Source organism: Nannospalax galili, unplaced genomic scaffold (assembly GCF_000622305.1).
Source record: "Nannospalax galili isolate Female #2095 unplaced genomic scaffold, S.galili_v1.0 scaffold566, whole genome shotgun sequence".
NCBI lineage: Eukaryota > Metazoa > Chordata > Mammalia > Rodentia > Spalacidae > Nannospalax > Nannospalax galili.
This window is the reverse complement of record NW_008355811.1, coordinates 1,826,331-1,852,414: the sequence shown is the minus strand read 5'-3', so window position 1 is coordinate 1,852,414 and position 26,084 is coordinate 1,826,331. Positions and strand designations below refer to the sequence as shown.

General features: G+C 47.5%; 1 protein-coding gene across 15 annotated transcripts in view; it reads right to left on the bottom strand.

The window, feature by feature from the left end:
- The window catches only part of Rimbp2 (RIMS binding protein 2), a 217,012-nt gene that overhangs the window by 5,690 nt on the left and 185,238 nt on the right, over positions 1 to 26,084 (bottom strand). For 11 of the 15 annotated variants that reach the window (XM_008853770.2, XM_029556461.1, XM_008853769.2 and 8 more), the window contains 10 exons: positions 24,744 to 24,895; positions 23,338 to 23,793; positions 22,616 to 22,762; positions 20,007 to 20,165; positions 16,386 to 17,096; positions 14,748 to 14,865; positions 8,808 to 8,992; positions 8,039 to 8,207; positions 5,940 to 6,043; positions 4,385 to 4,456 (listed from right to left, as the gene is read on the bottom strand). In XM_008853770.2, coding sequence (XP_008851992.1) covers positions 4,385 to 4,456; positions 5,940 to 6,043; positions 8,039 to 8,207; positions 8,808 to 8,992; positions 14,748 to 14,865; positions 16,386 to 17,096; positions 20,007 to 20,165; positions 22,616 to 22,762; positions 23,338 to 23,793; positions 24,744 to 24,895 — 2,273 coding nt within the window. The remainder of the gene's footprint in view (positions 1 to 4,384; positions 4,457 to 5,939; positions 6,044 to 8,038; positions 8,208 to 8,807; positions 8,993 to 14,747; positions 14,866 to 16,385; positions 17,097 to 20,006; positions 20,166 to 22,615; positions 22,763 to 23,337; positions 23,794 to 24,743; positions 24,896 to 26,084) is intronic. The other 4 variants (XM_008853779.2, XM_008853780.3, XM_017803369.2 and 1 more) reach the window with 1 other exon arrangement.

The window sequence follows — 26,084 nt, the reverse complement described above, 5'->3', positions numbered from 1 at the left end:
ATGGGAGAGGAAATAGGAAAGCTAGTGTTTATGGGGATAGAGTTTTAGTACTGAAGGATGAGAAAGTTCTGGGAAGGATACATGAATGAACAGTGATGTGACTGTACTTGATACTTAATACTGTGAACTGTGCACTTAAGATAATGAAGGTGGTAAATTTTCCGTTATGAATATTTTACCATGATTAAATGGGGCTGAGAGATAGCTCAGAGGTTAAGCGCACTGGCTGCTCATGCAGAAGACCTGGGTTCAATTGCCAGCACCCACATGGTGGCTAACAACTGTTTGTAACCCCAGTTCCAGGGTATCTCACACCTTCTGTCCTCCAAGGGCATTGAAAGACATAGGTACTACCACTTGTATACATGCAGGTAATATACACATAAAATAAAATAATAAAGATAAAATTAATCAATTCAGGGAAAGAAGAGGCAGTGCCATGCACTTCTCTCACTGTTCTGCAAAATCTCCCCTGCCCTGTGCATGGTGCCCCGCTCCCTTCTGCTTTGACCTTGAAGACTGCACTCTGATGTTCACTTTCAACCTCCCTCTTCCTGTCCTGGGTTCTACCACACACCAGAAGACAGAGAGATCAATAAGCAATTAAATGAAACAACTTAAAGCTCTGGGAAATTAATAACAAGCCAAACCCAAATCAGTAAATGAAAAGACATAATTATGATCAGGGCAAAATTAATGAAATGGAAAAATATGATCCAAGGTTGGTTATTTGGAAAGATAAACAAAACTGTCAAAGCCTTAACCAGGAGAAATATAGGAGACCCAAATAATAAAATGAGAAATAAAAAGGGAGCCATTACAACAAATACCACAAATTCAGAAAATCATTGAGTCATACCTAAAAAAAAACAAATATTCTACTAAATTGGAAAATCTAAAGGAAACATGAATTTCTAGACATATATGACTTTCCAAAATTAAACCTAGATGAGGTAACAATTTTAAAATATCTATAAGAAGCAGTAAGAGTGAAACAGCAATAACAGTCTTCTAACTAAAAAGGTCCAGGCCCAGATGGAGTCCCTGGTGAATTCTACCAGACCTTCAGAGAAGAATTAAGTCCAATGCTTCTCAAACTAGTCTATACAGTAGAAAAGGAACAGTAACAAAATATTTTAATAAGCAGATAAAGATACAGAAAAAATAAAATTACAGACCAATTTCCTTGATGAGTATAGACACAAAAATTCTCAACAAAATATTTGCAAATTAAGAATACATCAAAAAGATCATTCACTATGACCAAGCTGGATTTGTACCAGAGATGTAGGAATGGCTCAATCTATGTAAATCAATAGATGTTATAAATTACATACAAATCCTGACTCAAGAACAGAAAGCACCTGGTCATCTTTATATATGCAGTAAGAACTTTTGACAAAATCTAACATCCATCCCTTCGTGTTAAAAGACCTGAAGAAACTCAAAATGGAAGGAACATATCTCAACATAATAAAAGCTCTACATGACAAACCTACAGCCAATAATATTAAATGGGAGAAATCAAAGCATTTCTAGTAAAATCAGTACCAAGACAGGGGTGTTAACTCTTTCCACCCTTCTTCAGTATAGTCCTGGAAGTCTTAGCTAGAGAAATGACAAGAGAAGCAAGTAAAAGGGCTGTGAATAGGAAAGGGTGGTATGATTGTACACATAAGAGACCCTAAGCACGCCACCAGAAAACTTAGATCTGATAAACACTTTCAGCAAATTGACACAGTATAAAATTAACACAAAAAAATCAGTAGCCCTTCCATATACTAATGACAAATCAAGAAAACAATTCCATCCATAAAAAAATGTTTTTTCATGGGCAATGGGTTAATGATAAAAGAAATGAATCTAGCACTAGGCGTGGTGACACACACTTTTAATCCCAGCTCTCAGGAAGCAGAGGCAGACAGATCTCTGTAAGTTCAAGGCCAGCCTGGTCTACATAGGGAGTTCCAAGCCATCTGGGGCTACAGGGAGACCCTATCTCAAAAGACAAAGGAGGGAGGGGAGGGAGGGAAGGAGAGAGAGAGAAGAAAAAAGAAAAAAAAGAAAAAGAATCTAGCAAACTAAATCAGGACACATCCTTTATATCACAAAGAACACTTTATAATAATGGGAAATACTGAAGATGCTACTGAATTATGAAACGAGTCACAGGATACCCCAAAAGTATTACTCAACATTTTTATGACAGAAGCACAGGTGACAGCTACAAATATCAGAGACAAGACAGTCACTTGCAGCATTGAGAGAATCAGCTAGTGACAAGGGATACAAATATATTCATGACAGAGGTTCATATGGAATATACACATTCCCAAGAGGCTTCTACCCAACCAGTGACAGTTATCTGAAGCCAGGCCTAGAGGCCTGGTCTGTGCCCAGCCACAAACCGAGGCAAGTTCAAGGCCATCCTGAGCAACTCAGGAAGACTGTGTCTCAAAATGAAAGAGTAAGCAAACACCTGGGGTTCTGGCTCAGGGAGAACATGTACCTGGCAAGGCCCTAAGTTCAATCCCCAGTACCAGCAAATTTTTTCTTAAAAAGGAAAATTTACAGTAGCAGTGAGATCTAGGCCTAAGAATGATTAAGAGATGTATAAAGGAAATGTAAGGGTAAGTCCATAAGTCATTTCTGATGGGTGAAAGCAAACGTACTTGCTGTCAGAAGGGACAGTATTTTTTTCAGAAGGCCAGCATCATGTCAGTCTCTCCAGTTTAACCTATATATGACATGGTCTTTCTCTAAACAAAACATCATGGATTTGTTATAGGGGCAAGGCTTGTTATAAAATAATTGCTCCAGATATCATGGATAATACATACATCATAAAAACAGACTAAAAGAGCCGAGCCTGGAACTACAGTCTGTACACAGCCTCCATATAAATGGAAATTTTGCATATATGATAAGGATCAGATTTTTTTTCATTTATGTGTATGTGTGTGTGTGTTTGTGTGTGTGTATGCCACAGAGGCCAGAAGAGGGTGCTAGAACTGGAGTGACAAAAGGTTGTGATTCCCCTCCCGACACAGGTCTGGGAACCCAACTTAGGTCCTCTGGAAGAGGGGTAAATAACCACTCAGCCATCACTCCAGCCCCAGGGCAGATTATTTAATAAAGCTCTTTATAATGTTCTAATTCAGAAAAAAGAGAGACACAAGTTAACAGATGAGAAATAAGCATAGACTGAAGAAAGAAAATAGAGTAACTGTTCCATTGCTGTGGCAGACATTTTAAGCACCATCCATGAGGACAATTAACTGACCTCCTACAAATTCATGAAGCAAAAATAAACGATAAAACCAAACTGAAGACAAAAAGCTAAAGAGGAGACAGAGACCTAGATAAAACATTGTCATCCTGTGCAAGGAGGCATGGCTATCCTACCAAAACCCACAAGGGTGGTATGGATGTCTCATTAAAACACCAGAGGAACAGAGCCCTGCAACTCAGGCTGTGGAACCCATTGGACTTAGGCATTTACATACCAGGACTTTGAAGTTTATGAGTTCATTTTAGTTATAAAGGGAAGGGGCCATGATGAGAGATGTGGACCCTTGGAGCTGTCCACCACTGCACAGAGAAGCAAGAGTAATTTACTTAGGGAGGCCACAGGGGTGGCCATGGAGGGGTAGCCACGTAGAAGAAAACCAACTGCAGAAGCAGGCAGACAACCCCTCCCTGTTCCCCAGAGAGCATTAGAGAAATTCTGTAGAATAGAAGGAGAGGTGCCTGCATGGGGCTGACCACCGGGAATAGACTGGAAAGGGAAGTGTTCACATTGCTGACGGGCTGGCTGTGGATGAAGTTCTCAAACCACTGGGCTTTGACTTATCTATTTAGAGTTTATTTTTTATTTCTTATTCTCCCTGAAGGAAAATTTATCACATAGGCTACAAATAACCTAGAATATCACATTGTTTTGTAAATGTTTGGACAGCTGCAATTTTGTGTTTGCTTTGTCTACAGTTTATAGACACAGAAGATATTGTTATTAGCAAAGCACAACAGGGAGACCATCGTGTCAGTTTCTTCCTCTCCCGCTCCCTCCTTCCTCCTTCCTCTCCCATCTTCTTTTCTTCCTTCCTTTCTCTTTCATTTTTTGAGACAGTGCCTAGCTACCTGGTCCAGCTTTACCTTGAACTTATAATCCTCCTGCCTCAACCTCCCAAGTCCTACAATTACAGCCATTTATCACTGCCTCTATATTACATATGAAAGAGAACTCATCCACAAGAGGCAGCAAGCCAAGCAAATGCTTCAGAAAGCAATATAAACATCATCAGTCATGCTTTGAGTTTAAGAGAACAGACAAGGTGGGGAGACACACAAAGTGAATGGCCTTCTTGATGTCTCAAAAACTTACATAATAAAATCCATCTTCATCAATTTCACCAAAAACAGTAATAATATCTCCTGTGCAAAATGGAAGTTCAGCCTGAAAAAATGGAAGACAAAGTTAAGAGCATTTTGCTACAAAGTAGGCGTTTCAAAACCAAGTTCCTGATTTCTCCCTGTTTGGTATAAACCTCTTTACTCCACCAAATCAAGACGGAAGGTGTAAGGCTAAGGCAGGGAGGGCTTGAGACAAGCACTGCAGTGTTTTGGTTCCTGCCTGAGATTTTAGGTCATTACCATCTCCTGGTAAAGCTTGGGAAACTTAGTCCCATGGTTAACTCTACACACCTGGAAAACTGAGGAATGTTCCCTAAGAGTGAGGACCATTTATTAACACCCTAGCATGCCCTTATACTCTCTCACTCAACACTAAGAATCACCCAATTGTAGCACTAATTCAACACCCATCTTGTTAAGTGTCTGCTGAGTGTCAGTTCCTAGCCTGGGGATAGCAGACAGTGCTGAATACAAGTCTAGTGCCTGGGAGTCAAACTGCCCCCACGTTCTTCACACCATAGAGCCCAGCACAAAGAAACAGAAAGCTAGCTTAGGATAACTACAAGTGTGTGTATGTCTCTAAATATTAAAGTATAAGAATAAAGTTTACAAGCTGGCAGTTGTAAGAGGACACACAAATGCTGTGTGTGCAGGAATTCAGATCAGTCTGCTTACGGACAGTGGTCAAGGCCTAAGCATTATTTCTGAGGGAGAGTGGTGTTCTGCCTTTGTACCCCTGGGTGTTCAGCCATCCCAGGCTCATGCACCCAGACTACCAACCCTTCCTTTCTTTCAAACGTGTGTGAGGGCTCACTGGCCACACCACAGAAATTTTATTTCTATTTCTCTGCTAAAATGAATTCCATAATGCTCTTGCCAATAGCTGTAGAACAGAGTACTCTTCCAATAATGGTGGTGTGGAATCTGGATTTGCCACTGTAGCTGTCCCTGCCACCTCAAGACCTCCGGTCATACCTGCTAACTGCAGATAACACCACGCTCTACAAATGCCAGGCCTCTTTCATGCATACATCGCTGTGATAAGGTTTAACATGTAAGCTATAGAAACTATAAGCCAGGCACCCTAAGAGATTAATAATAAGTAATAATGCAACAGAAAAACTAGACATATGCTGTGTGTGGCTGCACTCTTCAGAGCAAACCCATGCAGGAGTCCAGAGTGACTCCCAGATGGGCAAGATGGGGAGGGACAGTGTAAAGGCCCACCATGTGACTGAGAACAGCCATGTGATACTCATCAGTGATTTCTGAGGTGTCCACTGACATTTTGGATCTCGTGACCATTGGTAACTGAAACCACCAATGGGGGTCTGCTGTGGCTGGTTGTGGCCCCTGAGAGTGTCATCCCCAAGGTGGCCAGCCGGTGGGTGTCCCTCCCTGTGATGCTCAGGAAAAAGGTCAAGAGGCCTAAGGGTACATGGCATGGTGCCTGTGAGCAGCTCAGCCAGCCTGTGAAGGTATGGGAGACAGTTCCAGGTCAGCATGAAACACCTCTGGATTGGTACCTCAACATCCACATTGGGCGAGCTTTCTCTTGGGTCATAATCGTAGAGAGCCACCATTCTTCGTGTGGGCACAGAGTGACCCCGACCACTTCTTCTACTTCTCTCTGAAAAACCACAAGAATTGGCTGTGAAGTTCTCTCAGAATCAGTGGTGACCCCATTCAGTGCCTGAAAGGGTGGATACAATCTCACAAATGCCTCTAGCTTGGGCCAAGTGCCTCAGTCTCCAGTGTTTGGTTTTTTGTTTGTTTGTTTGTTTGTTTGTTTGTTTTTTAGAATGGTCCGCTATGCCAGGGGGACTCCATGAGGTGGGGTCCCTCTCCCAAGGAGAATCCTAGTCTGAGGCACCAGGTAGCTTGGGAAGGCCCAGCAGGCACTGCGAAGCTCTGACAATTACAGGGGAAGCTGTTTCCTCTGTACTGAAACTTTCCTTCCTGGAAAGAACTAAGACTCATGGAACTCAAGAAGCTGAGGAAGCTGACTAAGGCTCAGAAGGTTACAAGACCCATGCAGCCCCTCCCCCATGTTATAGAAACTGTGAATAATTGCTGGGGAAAGGAGACTGCAGTGGAGCTGCCTGCAAGGTGCCCAAGGAGCTCCAGGGATGCAGATTTGTGAGTCTTCACCCATCACCCACACTCCTATAAGTAAATTCAATAAACTCACTGGCTCACTAAATTAGACTTGGGTAGAATGATGTCTTTGGTCTGTTGTTGGTCCTTATCTGGGGTAAACAGATGTTTGTTCAAGTCACCCCAGGAAAAGTTCTATAACCACCAACAGAGCTTCAAAAATGCTTGTCCTATAACTATAGTAACATAAGAAAAGTCAGCATCAACCTGCCATCTTTGAAGGTATCATTTCCAGAGACAGTGGAACAAGTAGATATCTGACTCTGGGTCCCTTGATGAGAATAAAAAGACATCTAGCATACTCAGTGTCACAGGTCACCCCACTGCTGCTCCACCGTCCATCCTTCAGATGTCATGGTCAGGGTGGATAGATCCTATTCTGTCTTTGAACCTGTCATGACTGACATCGGGAAGGCCAATTATAACTGTGAGAGGGAACAGATGGCAAGGGTTCACTCTGTCTTGTGGAATTCATGTGGACACTATGGTTCATGTTAAACCTCAGTTATTAGTTGTAATTATCTTGAGCTGTGCCTAGTAGTGCCAGCCCGGTGTCTGAGCTTCTCTGGAAGCTGAGGCAGGAGGATTGCAAGTTCAAAGCTGCTGGAATACAGAGTGAGTTCAATGCCAGACTGGATACCTTAGTGGAAACCCTGTCTCATAACACAGATGGAAACTGGCTGGGAATATGACTCAGTGGTAGAACACTTTCCTGGTGTGCATGAGGTCTTGGGTTTAATACCCAGAACTGCTAAAAAAAAAATTTAAGTTTATCAATGCCAAAAAATTGAAATGTTCTGATTATCCTTAAAAGTATTTCTGACTTTTCAATCGTTGGATTCTGTCTCTGTTTAGACGTTAGTCTAATATTGTGAAGTAGTAAGCCTTCAACAAGAACGACATAATACAGAAAGAGAAGCCTTTAAGCATGAGTGGGTTTTCTTTGCATGTGGGAAAAATTCAATGTCACCTGCTTCCAATTCACAGATGATAGTTTTCTCATTTTCTCACCAGTGTTTGCTGATTGACTCAAGATACCTGGGGGAGGGGGTCGTATTCCCAAAGGAACAGGCAAGGCTCTGCCCTACCTTTTGCAGGAGCAAAGTCCCCGCAGAAGCCAAGAGGTACAAAAAGACCCCATGGCTTTGGAAGTTTATCATGGTCAGGCTGCTGTGTCAAACATAGACCCCCAGCTCTGTCAATGGTTTGTTTCCTAGACTCAGACTCTTAGCAGGCAAGGCTTCACTTCTGTCAGAAGGGCATGTGTGTGTCCACAAATACTGGGGTGCACACATCCCTGAAACATGCAGGGGTGTAGCTGTCATGGCTTGCAAAGTGAGTTTACCTAGGACTAACTGGTAGCACCCTAAGGCGCTGCACCTCTTGAGCTGTGACTGCAGCTGCACCCTGTGGCTGCTGTGAACTGCCAGAGCTGCACAGCAGAGGCTGGGGGTGGGGAGGCGCTCACCTATTTTCTCCACAGGTGTGTTCAGAGGGAGGAAGCCTTGTCTCAGCAGCTGGTCCATCATCTCCTCATCATCCGCTTGGATCTCGGAAACCATGTTACAGGGAATGAGGCCAAGCCGGGCGCAGGTCTCCCCACGGTAGAACCCGTCTGCATCTTTATCTCCGTAGACCTGAAGCCATGGGGAAGACCAAAGCATTGCTTGCAATCAACGGCTCAGCCATACATCAGCCCCACTGACAGCAGAGTCATCTGTAGTCAAACGTGCTTAAAATGCATTTTTCAAGCTCCATCCCTGCCCTGCAGAAGTCACCTCACAGTCAGGGCTGTGTACAGGCACACTAGCCCTGTGACCACAGTTCTGCCTCTTCTCTCTCTTCCCCTTCATCTGTCTGCCTTCTTGAGGTTTAGGTGTCAGACATGAAACTTCTGGTTATAAAATTCAGAACCTGTCATCCGTTTCCCAGCTGCACAGGCTCTGACAAAACCTAAAGTTCTCAGGTGTGCAAGTGTGCATGGCAGGTGTGAGCACAGTCCTATAACGCAGGCAAATGAACATCATGCTCCTTTTTCTAGGTGAAGCAGAGGCAGCACCTACCCTGTGTTCAAGGCTGTCTCAGCCCTGAGCTGTCTCCTCTAATAGTCCTTCAGGTCAAAAGTCTACTGCCCACAGTTTTGAAACTCCTACTCTATCCTTGCGGTAAGTCTCAACCTGCCCCAGTCACCCTGCTCCCTGTTCCCAGCTCTGACATGGCCCAATTGCTGTCCCCACCTTGATGATCTGTCCTTCTTTGAAGGGAAGCTCTTCTTCAGCAGCATCTGGGTTTGGGGACATGGTGAGTGGGTCATAATCAAACAGAGCCACGAAGATACGGGCAGGGAGCTCCTCAGCACCGGGGTCAGTTTCCGACTCTTCATAGAAGTCTGGAGAAAAGTGGTCTCGCCCAGTATATTCATCTGGACCATGCGGGGGACAGAGCACAGAGGCCAGATGACATCTATGAAACAACTTGGGCACAATTCATGTGTGAAATGCAGACATGGAAAGGGTGGCCCCGAGTGCTCATCTCTGGGGTTAGCTTGAGGTCAGAAACTCATCCACAGCCCTGGGGTGGATTGCCCAAACAGGTGACTGTTTCAAAACAGGACGTCACTTCAATCCAAGCTCCACTGTGCATGAAAACTGTGGTCACAAGGGGCCTTGTGCCAGTGACTCTGACAGAGGAGTGTGTGGGTTCTATAGATATGCAGAAATGACCCCCATATGAGGCCCCTTAATGCCCTCCACAGGTGCTGAACATGCTCCATAGAATGCAAGGCTAATTACAAGGATGTCTAACATTCATGATTCAGAGTTCAGTATGGGTGTCCACACTGTTTACCCAGCTCTACATATTTAACCAACAGCAGACACACTCTTCATGGAAGAGAATTAGTGATTTCCCAGGGTTTGAATGTGATCCTTTTGGAACCTAATGTATTTGTGTGTGTGTGTGTGTGTGTGTGTGTGTGTAATGAGTATATGTGCATGTATGTCTATTGGTACATGTATGTATATATATGTGTATGTGTATATGTGTATGTTACACGTATATGTATATGTATGCATATGTGTATGCATCTGTACATGTGTATATCACAGGCTGTATAGTTGTCCAACTGTACCTGCAAGAAATTTGTTAAAGACTGAACTCTGTGATAACTCCATCCCTTAAGTAAGATGGCAAATAGACCCTACACACTTCCTCCTGGACACTTTGAGTGGCTCCAGGGTACTTCCAGCACAGTGCCAGTGCCCTGCAGGTAGCTGTCCTACTGTATCATGTAGGGAATCATGACAAGAACAAACAGTGTGAGCATGTTCAGTACAGGTGCAACTCTTCAGACATTTTCTACACAGTTGGTTATATCTGAGACATGGAATCTGCAGATCGAAAAGGACTACTGTAACATACACATATGTGTGTTTTATAGAGAGAGACAGGCAGGTGACAACAGAGGCTGTATATAAATAATATCCTGATCCTGTGAGGTCTTGGCACTCCAGTGGGAGCTGAAGTTGGCAGGAGGGAGAGTGTTGGAAAAGCAGCCAGGCCCAGATAGTAATCTCTGGCATGTCACCCAGGCAGTGGCTGGGGATGTCACAGGTGTACAGAGAGACAGGATAGGTGGTTGGAAGAGCACCAAACAGGGTAGCTTTTTTCACCAGCCAAATAATAGCAATTTAAAGATGCATGCCTGCATTGTGAAGCACATCTTCAGTATCCCTGTAAGTTCAAAGTCGCCTTTTTTGTCCTGAGATCATTGAAAGTCAATTCAGCAAATTTCTACAATATGTTTGACCCTGCATGCATACATTAAACATCACATTGAATGCCTTAAATATAATTTTTAAAGATCTACTTTTATGTTGGGTCTGGGGGGTATGTACACATGGGTACAGTGCCTGAAGAGGCCAGAAGAGGGAGTTGGATCCCCTGAAGCTGGAGTTACATGTGGTTATGAGCTGCCTAGTGTTGGTGTTGGGAATTGAACTTGGGTCCTGTGGAAGAGCAGCCCCCAAAACATATAATTTTATCTATCACTTATTAACAAATATAAGAGTTAAAGTAAAACATTATAGATTTAAAACTAAGTAGGAGTGAGAAATCCCACCTCCTTCCTCTTTCTGCCTCTGAAGCACCACACCTTGAAGCTAGGCCACTGCCTTCCAGTCCTGGCATTTGCTCCTTTATTATTCATGTATGAAAACAAGCTTTGCATGTGTGTGTCTACAAATAATTTTCAGGAACCCTAAAGACATAAAAAATGATACTAAAGTAAAATGCCCGTACACTGCAGGAGAGACTGAGTTTTAAACCAAGTGAATGTGGACACGTGGGATCCTTCCAGTTGCAGATGCTCCATGTACCAATGCTCATTTGTTGTTCTGTTTTCTGAGGTGCTTTAACTTCTCTACAGCTCATTTTGCTAATTTCTTCATTGTGGCTTCTGCTTTGTTGATGCTCAATGAGAGGACTTGATTCTCTGAGCTTCAATATAATCTGAACTAAGCTCAGTGAAGGGGGCTGAGTAGACAGCAGCCTTGAAAACCCCAAATTCATTCTCAGAGAATGACATGTGGAGCTCAGGCAGCTTTGAGGCCTTGCACTGAATCCAGCTGGAATTGATGATGGGAACGTCATTTCCTACTGCAGAACATGGTAGAAGGAAGTTTCAGCTCCAGAAATGACCCAGGAATCAGAACTCTGGACATGGACTTGACCCACTTGATGCCTTGTGGCACCATCGTGGACAGCAAACCCCTGGGGTCAGGAGCTGAGTGTGAGCCTTAGGTGAAGGGCTGCGGCCAGCTTGCCCTGGAACATGCCGTAAGTCCTCTCTGGTGCACAGGAGTGCCTTTGCTCAAGAGCAGCTTTGCATGTCATGAATGACAAATTGTACCTTTATGTCAGAGTCCAAAGTCACATTGAGCCTAAACAGTGGTAACCACACCACAGAAGACTCCGAGGCAAAGAGATAACAGCTCTGCATTCTCCCATGGAGGGCTCCTTCCTGGGGAACTGAACTGCCCATACTGTGAAATTCAGTCAGTGTTTGGGGACATGGAGGTGCAGGTGGGTTGAGCACATGCAGCTGGCTGTACATGGACTCCTGTACTGGTGTTCCTCTGGGGAAGATGGCCCAGAGAACTGGTTTAGGTAGAGGACAGTGGCTGCTGTGAGAAATGTCCATAGGGCCTAGTTGTCCAGGGAGGACAGGCAGACAACAGGAGGAGGCACTTGTCCTCCAGGGTGGCAGACTAGTGCAGGGAACATTCTCCTCCATTGAGGTCTGGTTCTGGAGGGAGAGGGGACCACCCTTTCCCTGTGGGGGCCACCTTCCCTGGCAGGAAGAAGGAGGATCTGTGTACAGCACCCAACACGTGTGTATGAGGTTAGCTTCATGATTCCTAGCCCCAGCCAGCTCCTGAATCTACCCTGCACATGGGAATGCCACTCTCAGCCATGCCTGAGACCCGCTACTGTCACTGTCCCTGTCCCTGTGGTTCTGGAGAGGAAGGGCATCATCTAAGACATTGTCCACAGCATGCAGCTTTTCCTTGGAAATGTGGGGACAAACTCTATTTTGAAGGGCTAAATTTTGTTGATCTATTTATCAGTCTTTCCTCTGTGGACAAAGGGTGTGCTGTATTCCCTTTTGGTAAGCTCAGTCGTCAAACAACCCAGAGAATGGGAAACCACGGGGGAAGGGGGACTTCAAGTCAATTTGTGAGGCAGCATCCGTTACAATTGGATGGGCAGGGATCATTCATTTTCATAAGGGTGATCCCTCAGGCCTTGTGTTTGATAGGCAAATAACCAAATTAATGCAAAGGCTAAAAATTCTTCAAGGAAAATGAAGCCCAATTAAATGTCTTTGGACACTGGGTGTCATTAGACAGGAAACCATGGAGCTTCTCTTTTGAACTCATGTAGGGCATGGTTTACTTAATATTTTTTTTTTTTACTTTTAGAAATCAGAGAACACTAACAACTACAATATTTTACTTAATTATGAATCCATTGTCTATTAAGAATATGCTCAAGGCCAGGCACGGTGGTGCACGCCTTTAGTCCCAGCACTGGGGAGGCAGAGGCAGGTGGATCTCTGTGAGATCAAGGCCAGCCTGGTCTATACAGTGAGTTCCAGGCCAACTAGGGCTACAGAGAGACCCTGTCTCAACCTGCCCTCCCACCAAAAAATGAGTATATGTGATATGTGGAGTTCATTTCCTCTGAAAGAGAAAATTTATACTTTGGGAATATAGATTTATACAATACCAATTGCTACTATTTTAACATAAAAAGAGAATTGAGTGAGGACCCCGAACTCCTGGTCACATGTCACCGAGCCCTTAGCCTGATGGTCTGGCGTTCCTCTTGGAGGGTGACAGACACATTGCAGGGATGTTTCCTTCTGAGGTATTCGCAGGCACTGAGGTTTGTCTGTGAACATACTGACACGCAATAAAGAGTACTGGGTTTAAACTGCGTTTTTCACGTGCTTTCTTGAGTAGCTACAGGAACTGGGTAGAGCTAAAGGAATGTCACAGGTTTGTACTTGATCAAGCTTCAGGAGATATGGTCTTTGTTACATAGCATTACTCTCTTTGGGGTCAATCTCATAACTGTCTTATGAACTTCACACATGGATGCAGACTTCTGAGATTTTCACCACAAGAAGAGTTCAGACAAACCATGCATGAGGTATGACAGTAAGAGCCCCTGGCAGGACAGTGCAGGTAGCCACTGGATCTCAGTGATGAGGGCACCTGACATGCCTATGGGAGCAGGTTGTCCTTCCTCTCCTTCTCGCCAAGCCTATGACTTGCGGTAGTGCAGTCTTCATTCTTGATCTGGGAGATTGGACTAGAAACTCTGCCTTACTTCCTCAAAGGACATACACATGTCTTAGTGTCCATAGGAATGTCCATTCCTACTTGTGGAATTCCTGCTCTGTGTGTGTGTGTGTGTGTGTGTGTGTGTGTGTGTGTTCACAAAAACCTGGTTTATTTTGGCTTGCTCCTAGTCCTTGCTGTCTTGTGAACATTATTTCTCAGAATTGCTGCCTCCATGATATCATGTCAATGGCAGAAGCATCCTACCTGACCTGCAGCCACCCTCCTTAGCCCAGCTTGATGATAAATGACCAAATGACAGCTTTGGGTACTACTGACTGAAAAATAAAAAGTAAGTAAAAGGAAGAGTAAGAGAAGGGAGCCTGGTGCCATGACATGGGTAGAGGGAATGGAAATGGGTTGGATCCTGTGGAGCAGTGGCCAAATGGAGACACTTCTAGCCTCCCGGTGTCCCCATGACCTGTATCAGCATGACCTATGCACACAAATGACTATATCACCCAGGACTTATCTGGCTTTTTTGGTGTATATTTAGCAGTCAACTCAGTGTCTCCCTCTACAGGGCTTGTACCCTGGGTACCCCCAAGAGCTGGTACCCATGGTTCCCTTGAGTCTACACTGGGGAGCTTCCTGCAATGCACAGCAGGGTGAAGATCTTAATCACAAGGCCATGACAAGGGGAGAATACTTACAAGCAGAGTTTATCTCAGAGTTTTTGTGTTTAGTTGAAAATGCTATTTGTGATGGTAAATCTTGATTGACAACTTGATTGTACTGAGAAGGTCCTAGGAGATTACTAACACACACCTCTGAGTATGTCTGTAAGGGCATTTTCAGGATTAATAATGAGAGGAGACCCACCTTCAAGGTAGGAATGTGAGTGGTGCCATCCCAGAGGCTGGGAGTGGATGGAGTAAAGAGGGAAAAGAAGAAAGCCAATGACTCACCTCCTTCCTCTTCCTCCCTCCCTCTTCCTCTTCTCCTTTCCCTCCCCTCCTTGCCCCTCTCTCTGTCTCTCTGATTCTCTCATCCTCTCCTCTCCCTCTCCCTCTTTCCTCACCTCCACCCCCAGGCACCACAATGTGAGCTGCTCTGTCTCTCCCACACCCTTTCTTCCATGGCAAACTGAAGAAGCCTCCACACCTTGAGCCCAGGTCCTTCCTTCTTCTTTTAAGTTTCCCTCAGGCATTTTGTCACAGGGATCAAAGAACTAACACACAATTCCTGAATTGTTTTTAAGTGTTTGGACTGAGAATTAAGCAATTGTACACTGTGTGGTAGACAGAAAAAGACATTGATTAGGCCACTAACCAATGGATGGAGCCATCGGCCGGTGCCTCATTTGAGGACCTGCACTGCCATGAGAAAACCTCCGGCCCACGTGATCTGCCCGGTCCACTCGTCCTGCGGATGCTGGGTTTCCTAAAATCTAGACAGAGAACAACAGCATGGTAAGCGTCTCCAGCCTCCAGAGGGAAAACACGAGTTAGCCAAATCAATCCGATCGGAAGCAGAAGCTCTAAAGGCAACTAAACTTAGCTTTTAACTGAAAGGTTAGCTGAATGACCTGCAGAGAAACAAGTTGGATCCCTGGGTCCCAGCTTTCTATATCAGGGTCACTTCTGGACACACTACAGTAGGGTTAGGGCAGAAATGAGCTGTGAGAGGGTCTTTTGGTTTTAGCCAAAGTGACAATGGTTTGCCCCTCTGGACACCTTTCATGTGGGTTTTCTCCTGGCTTTGTTGTCCCACCCCCCAGGTGCAGTACCAGCAGGGACACGCCACACATTTCCAATGTCCAATGTGATAGAAGCTGTGTGGAGGGTTCTGGTAACTCGGAGAGAAGTACCTATTTTTAATGTCTGGATCATGTATCAAATACAATGAAGCCTTGATTATGCTCCGGGGCTAACCTGAACCTGAATAGGCCTACTATCTAGAGAGGTCTACCTCTCCTTTGTTTTGGTTTTTGAGACAAGGTCTCACTGTGTAGACCAGACTGGCCTCTATCTCAGAGGTCCACCTCCCTATGCCTCCCAAGTGCTGGGGTGTGCTACCACATCTCAGCTCAGAACTGACTAAAGGGAAGAAGCTCACTAAGAATCGGGTTGACCAAGGTTGTTCTTGGGACACAGGAGCCTGAGACTGTGGGTGAGACTGAACTTCAGTGGCAGGAGCACCGTAGGTGCAGGCAGCGCCGGGTGTGGACACATTTGCAGAGTGAATGGCTCAGACTGACGCCTGGCACCTTGCTGGTGGCACAATGACACATTCTGCATGGCAGCAGTGGATGTTCTGGAAAGAGGACAGATACAGAAATGAATGAAGCCTTCGATGAAGCCTTGCTCCAGAAACCCACTAACAAGCCCAGACCCTAGGTCAGGGACATATCTGTGGCTAGTAACAAAATTCATTCTGAAAACTGGTGGATAAAGAGGGGAAAAATAGAAGGAGAGGGAAACCTTGGAAACAATATACAAAAATGAGCATCTTCCCTAATTACTCCCCATTAACTTATAGATGAAAAGAAAAAAAAAACTTTAAAAGGCCAAACAAGGGGGGAAAGGTTTTGATCATATCAGCAATAATATGTGTGCCCCTGAAGATCATTTCAGAGGGAAAAAAATGTGTTGTCAAAGTTTTAGACACTGGCAGTTCAGCTAACCCTTAATTAAAACTTAGATTCAGTTGTCCTTTAAGTAAAGCAGCCGTAATCATCGCTGATTCCATGAGGGAGATCGTTACTCTAAAGCAAAGGAAACCTTCGGATGGTCAAGCAGTTGGGAAGCGATGGGACTGAATAAATCAAAAATGCAGGGAGAACCAAAGAGAGCGGCCCAGAGATTCCCCGATGCACGCCAAAACCCGAAACCACAGGCAAAACCAACGGAAGGGTGAGCACGGATTGGTTTGGCAAGCGCACGTGGGGAGCACGGTTACTTCACACACCAAAGGGCCGTCTGCCACTCGGGGAGGAGGCTGTGCGTGCCGGTCAGCTGCCCTACTGTCGGGCATGGCTAGGCTTTTCCTCCAGATACCCCGAAACTCTTCGTGGTCGCTGGCCTCGTCCCAGCCATCCCTCCTGGGCATGGGCCTCTCCAGGCTGGGCTGGGTGTCATCCCTCTTGATGACGTCACTGGGGTCCACCTGCTCCCCAAAGTCCTCTTCGATGCTGCTCTGCCGGGTCAGCGTCCGCCGCCGGGCCAGCAGGGGCCTTGGGCTTCTCCTACAGGGACAGTGGCCAGGGCCTGGGCTGCATTTGGCCGTGGCGCTCCTGAAACTAAATCGAGACTCTTCCTCCTCACTGCCACAGTCCAAACCACTGTCCGGGCTCCTGGTGGCCGAGCGGCTGAACCGACAGCCTCTGTCTTCCAGAAAGAGGTCCTCCATGTGGATGCCCGAGCCCCTGTGCTCTGCAGGGTGCCAGGATCCCTGTAGGATGGGATGTCCCCAGCAGGGCCGGGCTGACCCGCGCTCCACAGCCAATAGGGCCCTGGCTCGGGAGGACCCCATGCCCTGCCTGAGCAACGGCTCGCCATGCTCGGTGTCCTCCTCCGCTACCTCAGGGATACTGAACAGTCTCTTACTGCGGTGGGGCTGCTGGGGGAACTCGGGCTGTTCCAGGAAAGCGCCTTCCGAGCTCCTAGTCTTATGGCATTCCTTGGGGGTAGCATGTGTGAAAGAGCGGTGTATGACCAAACATGAGGCAGCAGAGGAAGGAGAGAAAACACACACAGAATTAGTCTCGGCAGCGAGGCGGGGACAGCAAGGCGGCCTCTGTTCATGGGGACCGGCATGCCTGCTGGGGCTCTGGGATGGAGCAGATGGACCACATGGTGGTATAGAGCGAAACTGCGGGACAGCACACAGAAGAGCCAGCCAGGACGTCAGGAACAGACGCCATGCGGGTGAACCAGAGGGAGGAAGGGTGCCAGATGTGAGGCCAGGGGCTCCTGGGCCCATGCCTGGTCCTATGCAGTGGAGGTGTCCAGAATGGGAAGATCTGTGTCTACCACCCTGACTAGTTCCTTGCAGCCCAGGGACAGCTGCTCCTGAATGCCAAGTGTGACTGGGGATGGCCCCACTGTGTCTCTGTCTATTCATGTGGACTGTTTTCCTTCCTAGCACTTAGCAACCAATCACTTTCCTCCCCTCAGCTAAAGTGTAAGCCACATGAGGCGACTTATCCTATTATAGCACACCGGTGGTCCAGACCCTGTGGCCAGTTGGTGCCTGCAAGGGACTGAGGTCATCTGCCTCTGTATCAGAGATTTGCCGCATCTGGCCTCAGCACCTGACAAAGAGCTGGCCGCTCCTGAAGGTCACTACATAAACACTCCTGCACCCATCTTCAGGTCTCCACATGAACAATTCTCTCTGCCAGGTCCAGCCTTCAGCCTCTGCCTCTCCTTGAAAGTCATGTGGTGCCAACGGATACTTCACAGTCTCTCATTTGGGGAGCTGTGGCTGACTCCATAAAATCTGCTTTCATCTTCTACTGATTGATCTCTGGGGGTACACATTACTGATTAGTCCTGTCAGCTTCTGTGATGGCCTGGCCAGCTGCTCCCACTGGTCTGTGGGTACCTTGAACTCAGGATCCATGTGGGATTTTCCTAGCTCAGTTTCTTTGTATGCTTGGGACTTGCTACCTATGCCAGGTGTGGGGGCAGGTGGTACAGGCTCATGTATCTGTCTCTTTCATAATGCCACATTCAGGAGTGTTTGTGTTAGCCATGCTGAGCACTATGAAGGTTAAGGATGAAAGCAGAGAATGTGGGTAACAGGTATCTTCCAGGGCAGGCAAGTGAGCTGAGCCAGTATGGGGTAGAAGGTCAGTCATGTGCCTGATATTTATCCAGCAGTCTGAGCTAATGGGAAACCTGGACTGGCATAGTCAGACACTGACACATGGGATTGGGAGGCCAGTGTGGCTGGAGCTCTCAACTGTACCTGACAATTTCTACAGAGAATATATTTTATTATTTTTGTTTTATGTGTATAAGTGTATTGCCTGCATGTATGTGAGTGCACCCGTGTCGTGCAATGCCGTGGAGGTCAGAAGAGGGCTTCAGATTCCCCTGGAACTGGAGTTAAGGACGGTTCATAGCTGCCATGTGGGTGCTGGGAATCGAACCCAGGTCCTCTGTAAGAGCAGTCAGTGCTCTTAACCGCTGAGCCATCTCTCTACAGAGAATATTAAAATTCACAATTGCCTGTAAGACCCCCCAGCTTTCTTAAGACAGTAAGTAGATGCTTGGCATACACTTGTGGCTACCTCATTCACTCTTCCTGACACCTTGCTTTGCTATTTCTAAGAGGCTGAGATGTGGACTGGGCTGCACCCCATAGCTTTACATCACCCTTGCTTGCCCCAAGGGCCTCCTCCAGAGGAGATGAGGTGCCTTTCTGTCCTTTTGCTAAGCAGCTCTCAGGCAGCAGCCTCCAGTATCTTCCCCTGTCCAGAGGAGAAGCATATAGAAGGTGGGAAACAGAGGTTTACACCTCCCCTGTCCACCCATGAGCATTTTCAGGGTAGCTTTTGCTCTGGGGCACAGCCTGGGGCATGTAGGGGTCTTGGACTTAAACCTGTGTGGGTCTTGCTGGGATGCTACTCTAAGCTGGGGAAGGGGGCACTGGGAACAGCATAAGCCACACCGTGCAGGGCCTAATAGAGGTTGGCATGTTCTGTGGTGACAGGAGGTCCCTACGGCTGTGCTAGGGCCTTTGCTGAGAAAGTGTGTCAGTCTTATCTATGCACAGAGGCCCTAAGCGGGCAAAAGGTTGGAGGTTGTCTTTCTGACCACCAAAATGCAGGGTGATGTGGGCCTGTAGGAATGAGTGCAGGAGGCTTCACCCCCAGAAGCCATCATCCTCTCCAGGGCCTTCTTGTAGAAACCATTGGTGGTCCCTTTGACCCACCACCAGACTGGGAATTTCTGGGGGAGAACCTGTTACCTTCTAGTTATAGGGCTGGTACATAGAGGCTACCATCAGCTCACACCACTGAATGGACAGAATCAATTCAGGAACTGGTCACATCTGCCCATCAGCAGAGGCAGGGCAGAGAAGATACTTGCTGGACTTCAAGGGCCTCAGACTCAGTTCTCATGAAGTAGCCATCCCTCCATCCTATCCCCAGTGGCCTCTGTCTAGATAGGTTATGTGGACTTTGTTCTGAAGTGGGCCCATGTGATGGATTCAGGAGCACACTGCTCTGTGACCAGGCCTCCTCTGGCCTCACCTGCTTGTCTCTGACCTATGTGGATTCCTCCTCTGATCAAGCACTGTGTGACACAGTCCTACACTGCAAGCTCAATGCTAACTGGAACCTGTGCCTGCTCTCTGAGCACATAAGGCTTGGGCTAGTTCTCTTGCTTCCAATTCAATTCCCACCACAGTGCTGGATGTCCCTGAGGGAGCCAAGTGGATCCCCCAAACTCTAGTACCCAGACCTTTTCGCAAAGTGGACAGAAGCTACAGGTAACCCGTGAATGTAGCTGCAGAGCAGCCCCAGCAAAGGAAGAGCTCTGAGAGGCTCGGAGCACCCTGTCGGGAGCTCGTGCTCACCTTGAGGGCATTGTGGGACGTGCCACTAGGCCGACGCCGGCCTCCATCCTCCAGCTGCATCTCTGAGTACAGCTCCTCCTCGTCCTCCTCCATGATGTCTGAGAGGTCGGACCCCCGGCTGCTCTCTGTATGATAATCGTCTCCATGACAACAGTGGGGCTGTGGCCAAAAAGGAACATGGATAGGGGTATGCTCTCCACTCCACAGGCTCCTCCTACACACCACAGGCTCCAAGGCCATCCTCCCTGGGTCTTCCCTGACATCTCACCCCATGTGACACCTGTCCTGTCATGTCCTCTTGTATGACACAGTACAGACGGGTACACATGGGTGTCTTGGCCCTCAGCCATCAGAGTTGACAATGTCAGGCAGGATTCTCTGCCAAGCCAGTGAGATGCAGAGACCAACACAATGGAAGTATAGAACTTGTCATGTGTTGTCAGTGCAACAGGAGCCCTGTCTCCTCCAGAGCCCAGGCTCTCCATTCCTTTCAGAATAGAATGCTCTGTGCCATTCTGTCCTCTCTGATACTTAAACAAGGTTGTCCTGTGTCAGATTTTGTTTTCATTACTACCAACATGAGCTCTGCAGGCAGTGTACCCCAACACCTTGGTACATGGGCTCTACAAGTGGGAAAAGAGGATCCAAGACCCAGGACCTCAAATTTCATGATACACTTTAATGAAAACATCATTATGAAGCCTATCACTGTGTATAACAATAGGCACCCATAAACTATTTAAAAGCAAAATTCAGAGGGTTTTTGGTACCATGGCAGTGCCGAGACACAACTGCCTGGCAGCACCTTTTGATGATTACAACCATGACAGGGGAAGTCAGCCACAACTCACCTACAGACTACCCACTGCCTTGGACATCAAATGTAAGGAGGAGCTGTGCTGGTTAGTTTTAATCATCAACATAATATGACCTAGAATCACCTGGGAAGAGAGTCTTAGTGAGGGATTGTTTAGATCAAGTTGGCCTGAGGGCATGTCTGTGGAGGACTGTGGGAAGACCCAGCCCACTGTGGGTGGCACTGTGTCATGGGTCAGGCCCTGAACTAAAGAGTGACAAGAGCCAGCTGAGCACCAAGCATGCATGCATGCCTTTCTCTCTGCTCTTAACCGTGCGTGTGATATGACCAGCTGCTTCATGTTCCTACCACTGTGATTTCCCCACAATGATGGACTGTGACCTGGAATTGTGAGTTAAAACAGACTCTTTCCTGCCCCAAGTTGCTTTTTGTTAGGATATTTTATCACAGAAACAGAAATGAAACCAGGACACTGGCTTCCCATCAGCTCCAGTTGTGGCTGATGGCTCAGTTGGTGGTGCAGATGGGGTAAAGCCACAAAGACTTGCTTTTACTAGACAGGTGGATGAAGAACTCCTCTTTATTTTGCAGGTGGGCGGCAATAAAGATGCATTTAATAGCATCTCAGGACAGGTTTACTGAAAATACATGTCTCAATTGATAGCCTAGATAAACATACAAGCACATAGAGTCACAGTAAGTCATGGTCAACTGAGGAGAGGCCTGGTGAACTACAGGCAGGATACCCTGCCCATAGTGCAACTCTACAGGGTGGATGGCAGCGATCTACAGGGTGGATGAAGCAGTCTGCAGCACTAGCACCTGAGCCTCTAGCCTGAATCTTTTCCTTCAAGCACCAAATGGAAGAAATGAGCTGGATCTTGGTTAGGCTTGGTTTAGTTTGCCATTTTTCTTTCTCTTTCTTTCTTTCTTCCTTTCTGACTGCTTGTCTTTTTTGTTTGTTTGTTTGTTTGTTTGTTTGTTTGTTTCTGAAGTGCTGGGAATTGAGCTCTGGACTTTATGCATGCTAGGCAACCATTTTTTATATATTAGCTCTTTACACCACTGAAAAGTACTCTACAAGAACATAGCTGATAAAAAATCAGAGATAACAGGGGCTGGAGAGATGGCTCAGCAGCTAAGGGCACTGACTGCTCTTGGAGAGGACCCAGGTTCAGTTCCCATCATCCACACAGCAGCAAACAACCATCTGTAACTCCAGTTCCAGGGGATCTGTCACCTTCTTCTGGCCTCATGGGCATTGCATAACAGGAGTTCACTTACTTGCAGGCAAAAAACTCATACACATATAATAAAAATAAATTTATTTGAAAATCAGAGATAATACTGGACAGGGAAATTTCCTCCTGGGTCTCACACTAATACTTTGTTGCTCTGAGTGGTGAATGCCAAGCCTTTTGTTCTTTAATCTCTCATGATGCCTTGTACATAACAGATATTCACCCACCATTGCCAAACTGGGGGCACAGGGGTGAACATGCAGGCAGAGGTTTCTCCTAAATAAAGACCAGGTGTTATCTCTGGATTACCCCAACCCAACCTGTGACTAGCTTTAGCACAGAGCAGGGGTAGTCAGCCTCCCATTGAGACTTCTATAATTTTCTCCATACATTCATGCTCACAGGAGTGCCTGGTATGACATGATAACCTTAGTTGGCATCTCTGCTCTTTCTGTGGACCCAAGGCAAGTGGGGGCAATATCCCATGCCTCTGGATTTCCATGCAACCTATCCAAAGCCACTGCCAGCCAGGTGAGGCTGGATGTTCTCACCTGCTTGCCTAGCTCTGACCCTTTCAGGAAGTCATCCACTGACATGCCTCTCCTCTTGACCTCAGGGGAAGCATAGCCATCCTCTTCATCAGAGTTAGCATACTGCCCTGCACTGCTCCGCTCCAAAAAGAGACTCCTTTTCTCTAACTTGGAAAGAGAAAGAGACAAAGATGAGTGGGACTATCAAGGGGATCTTGAGAGCATGAATGCCCCATCATCGTACTTGGCTCTGAGGGCTGAAGGGGGCAAGGAGGTGCCCCAGGGGTGTCCTAGAGAGGATCTCTCTCTTCTCTTCTTTCTCTCTCTCCTATCCCTCTCCCTCTCCCTCTCTCCCTCCTCCACCCGCCCCCCCCCTGCTTCAGGCTGGAACTCTGCAATGAGGGAGAGGAGGTCTTGCCCCTTGCCCAGTTCAGGAAGACAATCTCAAGCCAAGGTCCAGCAGGCAGTCCTGTACCTGCTCAAAGCTTGCTTCTAAAGACAGAGAGTGCCTGCATTCCTTTGATTCTGTATCTGCAAACTAGAGACATTTGCAGTTGATTGGACCCAGCACAGAACACAATCCCAGGAGAAGGGGAAGGAAGTTACATTCAGCATCCTTCCTTCTGCATATGCCAGCTCTGGAGTGCTCTCAGGCAGCTCTGTCTCTACCTTCTGGGCTCAGGGACAGGTCATGCACCATCCCAAGAGCACAGGGACCAACCAACAAGGAGCACCCCGCTTACCCTGCTGCTCTCGGCCACCCTCTGTGCAGCTTCACGGGCCATGGCCTTGGCGACAGTGGTAGACACAGGAGTTCCCTGTGGCTGAGGGAGGATCCGGCTGGGTGAAGGTGACCTTCTGCCAGGGCCAGCACTGTGCATATCGGGTGGTTCCAGCATACGGCCATGTACAGGGCCAGCTGGCCTGCTCTGTTCCCAGGACTCATCCACTTTGGCGTGGGGACCCAGGTGTTGGTCTTTGGTATCCGGGGCACTTGCTAATGGCTTTGGTGGGGGAGCAGTCCTCGGGTGGGGGGCTGGAGGCACCAGGAGGTCAGGGGGGACGGCAGCAAGGGCAGAATCCATAGACTCGCCCTGGGCAGACAGGGTGCGCACGCTTACAGTCTTGGCCTCCAGGCTCCGCAGCCGAACCAGCTCCACTGTGGTGCTGTCAGCAGTGGGGAAGATAACTTCTGCCACCTGCACACAAAGAAGGACATGTCACAGGCTGCCAGCACGTGCTGAACCAACAACAGCCTCTCCTGCAGCCCGATACCTAGTAGATGCACCCCACTGTGACATCTTGCTCAAGCCACCAATGGAACTGACAAAGTCAAGGAGGCTCCAAGAGCCCAAGACCCAGGTAGCTGTGAGGTCGATGAAGCAGAACCTTCTTCCTCCATCTCTGGACCAGATGCAGGGCCCCAAGGGGATCCAGAAGCAAGCTTGCTTATTGCCACAGGGGAGGGGGATGGGAAGAGCAAATGGACCCCCCCCCCGTGTGCAGAAGGTCTGCCCTGGGGGAGCTTACAGCCTACAAGAGGTGGCTCATTGGAGAGAGGACTGAGGCCCTCACTCCCAAGTCAAGCAACCCAATCTGTCACCCAAGGGAAGAGCAGGGTAGGCACAATGGGCAGAGAGCAGACACTTTCTAGAGACTTCCTGGGGGCAGAATTTCTGCTCCACAGGCCAGGACAGGGGTGGCAGGCTTGGATGGTGGTCCACCCCAGGACACCAGAGGTGCATCTGTTTCCCAGAATCTCGGTCTGATCACCTGCTAATATACCAGTCCTGGAAGAGTTCCTAGGCAAAGCTTACATTGGCCTTCACGTCAACTTGCTAAGAAGCAGTCTGTTAAAACTGGTAAGCCAGTCACTGACTGAAAGCCTGATGTTGGGGACTCAGTTGGTGAGATGTCAATGCTGAATGGAGCAGGCATTGGCAAGGGAGGCAGAGGATGCTGGACCCAGGAGGGGACCAAAGTAGGATGGCATATCCTCACTCTCAGACATATGGTAGACATACACCAGGGTGGTGCCTAATAAATGCTGCTGGAGGCTTGAAGGTGGAAGATTCACCCCTGAATGGAGCTGCCCCTTCCACACTGAGCCTGTCCCTGTAGGGGTACAGCTTCACACTGGAATACTCACCCTCTGCCCTTTGGCGTACACACCATAGCCTGTGACATTTGCCCCATTGGACAGTCCAGTGGAAGTCAGTGCAGGGGGCTTCCAGGAAACCTGGATGGCAGCTGCTGTAGCCCCTGCTTGGACAGTGACATCTTGTGGTGGGGCTGGGGGGCCTAGATGGAGAGAAGGTACAGAAATTGTCAGAGCATGACCTTGGGCCCTTCGGTACTTGGCCTATCACACCTGGAAATGGAGCACTCCTTATGGCTGGCAAGGAAAAGAGACAAGGAAGAGGGAGGAGAGGAAAGGGAAAAGGAAGAGAGGAGAAGAGGAAAGGGGAGGAGAGGAGGGGAAGGAGGAAGGACAAGACAGGACAGAACAGGACAGGACAAGGTGGGATAGGAGGGAACAGGAGACAGAGTGCTAAAGGAAAATGAGTGCAGAGAAAGCAGGCAGAAGCCAGAGGTGGGGAAGGCAGGCAGTCAGACCAACCCAGGAATCATAGCTCTGCTGCTTTGTCAGAACTGGCATTTATTCACCCACTTCTGGGAAAGGGACCCACTCTGCTTCCATGGAGCCTTCTCTCACCTGCTTTCAGGCCATGATTAGATAGAGCTCCTTCTGCCAGGGGACTTGAAAACCAGGCAGCCAAGGGCTCCCGAGGAGACTTCTCAACATGCCTCCCCTCCCTGCCCCTCCTTTTCCTCCTCTTCTCTCCCACTTCTTCCTTCTCCTCTTCCTCCTCATCTTCCTCCTCCTTCCTATGCTCCTCCTCAATTTGTTCCACCTCCCCTTCTTCTTCCTCCTCTTCCTCCTCTTTCTCCTCTTCCTTCTTCCTACACTTCTCCTTCTTCTTCCTACTCCTCTTCCTCCTCTTCTTTTCCTCCCTACCCTCCACCTCTTCATCTTTCTTTTCTCTCCCTCTTCTTCCCCTTCTCTTCTTTCTCTTCTTCCTCCTACTTCTTTTTTCTTCCTATTCCTCTTCTCATTTTACTGTCTGCCTCTCTCTCTCTCTCTCTCTCTCTCTCCTTTTGCTCTCCCTCTCTCTCCTTTTCATCATCAGACTCCAGAGACAGCAAACCTGGACCTCACATCACCCATCTGACCATTCCATAGAAGTGGACAACCTAAAATCTAAACACACTGAAGGGCAGGAAAGACAGCTCAGTGTGTAAAAAGCTTGCTGTACAAACCTGATTACCTGAGTTTGAGCCTCAGAATCCATGTAAAGGTAGAAGGAGAAAACCAACTCCACAAAACTGTCCTCTGACCTCCACATGCATGTACCTACATATATGTCATATAAACACAATAGTAGTTTTTTAAAAGACATTGGATTCTGATGGAGTCTACTTCCTACAA